The following is a 2,705-nucleotide window of genomic DNA, read 5'->3' on the forward strand; positions in this document are numbered from 1 at the left end:
AGATAAGTGATAAGTGACTAGAATATTGGCTTTGAAAAATTGGGTTTCCAAGCCCTAAAAACTGCACTGGATGCCTTTAATGCATTTAACCCTTGTGCACACTTTTCACATGTGTGGGCACGTTTCACACGTCTCGCAGTAGTGTGCAGGTTAAGGACAGGCATCAGGACTGCCTCCATTACCGCTACCAGAGCATTTCTGAGCACCCTCGAGACCTTCTTCTGCTGATTTTAGCGCTCGATTGCCTTAATCACCCGCAGGTCCCGCCGCTGCCGTCGGTAAACAGAACTCTTGTCTCCCGCCCTCGCCAGTCATCACCAGCGCGTGAGCGTACATGAAATACACCCACCACCGGATCCTACTAAGGCCCTGTTCATATGAAGTCAGTGAAGGCGCCTTACCTGTGTTTTCCCCCGAAGCCGGTTTCCAGTGGCCCCATGCCATCTGAACGCTCCACATCACATTGAAAGCGCCTCGATCCCAAACCACTTCTAGAGGTGGTTTCGAATCGGTTTTCCCGCATCGCTATTTGCGTCTGAACGCATGTGATTTCAATGTGACTTCACCTGGTCATGGATTACGGGGTGATATTTCTTTATTTATATGCAGTACCAAATTTTACGTGGCAGCAGCTTAAAGAGCAGTAATGGTCAAATAATGTGTCCGATCTAGGACGAGCTTCACCGCCTCTGGCGGGACCACGTCGGCATTCGCCCGAGATACGCTGGGAGGGGGGACATTAATAACACGCTACCTTGCATGTTTTCATCAAACAACAATGAATGCAGTTTCGGAGAATCGTGATCGGGCACGATTTGAAAGGAATGTATGGCACGTGGACCAGATGTGAGGAATGCGAGTTACCCGAATCGCGGTTTGGGTGGTTTCATATGAACAAGGCCTAATAGGAGTATTCAAATGTATCAGGTGATGTGCCCAGGACTAACTACCTTCTCGGCAGTTTTCAGCAGTTGTTAGTGAGGTACAGGAGCGGGTAAGATGAAGACATCAGCACGGTTTCTGCTTGTAGCGGTTCTCGGCATTGCCGTGTGTTCAGTCGCGGCGTTCTCTACAAAAGATGACAACCTTATACAACAAGAAGAAGACGTTTCGAACCGACAGGTAAGCAGTGTTCATTGTTTGACACCTAAAAGGTAGGGAGTTTCTTTGTCACTTTTCATTGCATATATCGAAATCCAAAATTTTCTACGCGCTGTAAGAAACAGGAGGTGCCAGTAGAAACCCTTCCGGTCCCGGGCCGGGGTTCGAACCCACGACCTCCCGGGCACCAGTCAGACGCTCTAACCTCTCGGCCAAAAAGGTCTAGACCCGTTGGCCGGGTCAGTTGGTAGCGCCTATAACCCCCCACTTTACACTACTCCCCCTTTTCTTTTCTGCTATACCTAGTGTCCGCTCTGGTAAGCTTAATTAACACTCGTAATGGCTATCAAATTTTATAAATCTAGCCGTAATATGAGGCCTGTGTTATTCTCTTGTTATTTACATACTTTAGGTATATGAGGGCCAAAACTACAAAATATTGAACAAACACGTGCTATCTGTCGCAAGTTCTAACTGTAAGTAGGTTTGACTCATGAAATATTGTCAGGTAAAGCTTACCCTACATTTTTTAATGTATTATACAATAGTTCCAAGAATTCTCTTTGTATCTTTGATGGATTGGTCTAAAATCAAAGAATATCACCCTACTCAAAGAGCTTAACCTACATTGTGTTAATGTATCATGTATTAGTTCCAGGAATTCTCTATCGAAATCAATGAAAGGGAGTCAATACCTGTGCAAGATATAATCAGCTATATGAACTATACAGATGGAAAGGCCTTCAACAAAACAAGCGGAAAGCTTCCGATTCACCACAAAGCAAAATATCAAATGGAAGAACAGTTGTTTTGAACAAATGTACGTCATAGACTTAAATACCTAATGTCTTAAGGAAGACACACTTAAGGCTTCACGAACGATGTGCTCAAATAAGGGAGGATGTGAAAACAGATCACTGAGATGATCATTGGGGTCGGGATTTGTAAAAGTCCCTCCCAAATGTAAGAAACAAAGGCAAGCAGTAGACACAGATAAAAACCCCTGATCCCGGGCCGGGGTTCGAACCCACAACCTCCCTAGCACCAGCTTCAGACTCCGACGCTCTAACCACTCGGGCGAAAAGGTCTAGACCCGTCAGCTGGGTCAGTTGGTAGCGCCTATAAACTGTTACACAAACCATAAGGCGGCGCCCATCTCCTTTCCCTTAGACCAAAAGCCACACAGCGCTAGCTGTTCAAGCACAGATAATACTACAGTAGAGGGTAAGTCCACTGGTAGCATTGTGTGTTCAACTTTCGTACACTTGCGCTCCGTTTGCGATCTCACGACGATCACACGACGTTTTTTAAGCCGCTGCCACACATTCACGACCTTCCCACGAACACTAGCCGACCACGGTTGGCTGATGGTCGGGCCACGTCTACCTTGCTATACAAATCCAACCGAATTGAGCTAAATTTGAGTCAAATGTCACTGCTAACCACGCCCCGAGACCTACTCCCGAACACCAGTCAACCACCAGCCAACAATGGCCGAACCTTTCTTCCACGCCCAAGTGTTTTAAACACTGGTGAAACCGAACAGTAGCCGACCATATGCTCACGACCTACTTCCAGCCATGATTTGGGGGGGGGNGGGGGTT

General features: G+C 46.7%; 1 protein-coding gene across 1 annotated transcript in view; it reads left to right on the forward strand.

Moving 5' to 3' along the window:
• Positions 1-974: 974 nt before the first annotated feature.
• LOC109480073 overlaps positions 975-2,705 on the forward strand; it is a 12,825-nt gene continuing 11,094 nt past the window's right edge. The window contains exon 1 of the mRNA XM_019782222.1: positions 975-1,122. Within this exon, the coding sequence (XP_019637781.1) occupies positions 1,000-1,122 (123 nt within the window). The 5' untranslated portion in view covers positions 975-999. The remainder of the gene's footprint in view (positions 1,123-2,705) is intronic.

This window comes from Branchiostoma belcheri, unplaced genomic scaffold (assembly GCF_001625305.1).
Source record: "Branchiostoma belcheri isolate BF01 breed outbred unplaced genomic scaffold, Haploidv18h27 scaffold5, whole genome shotgun sequence".
NCBI classification, from domain to species: domain Eukaryota; kingdom Metazoa; phylum Chordata; class Leptocardii; order Amphioxiformes; family Branchiostomatidae; genus Branchiostoma; species Branchiostoma belcheri.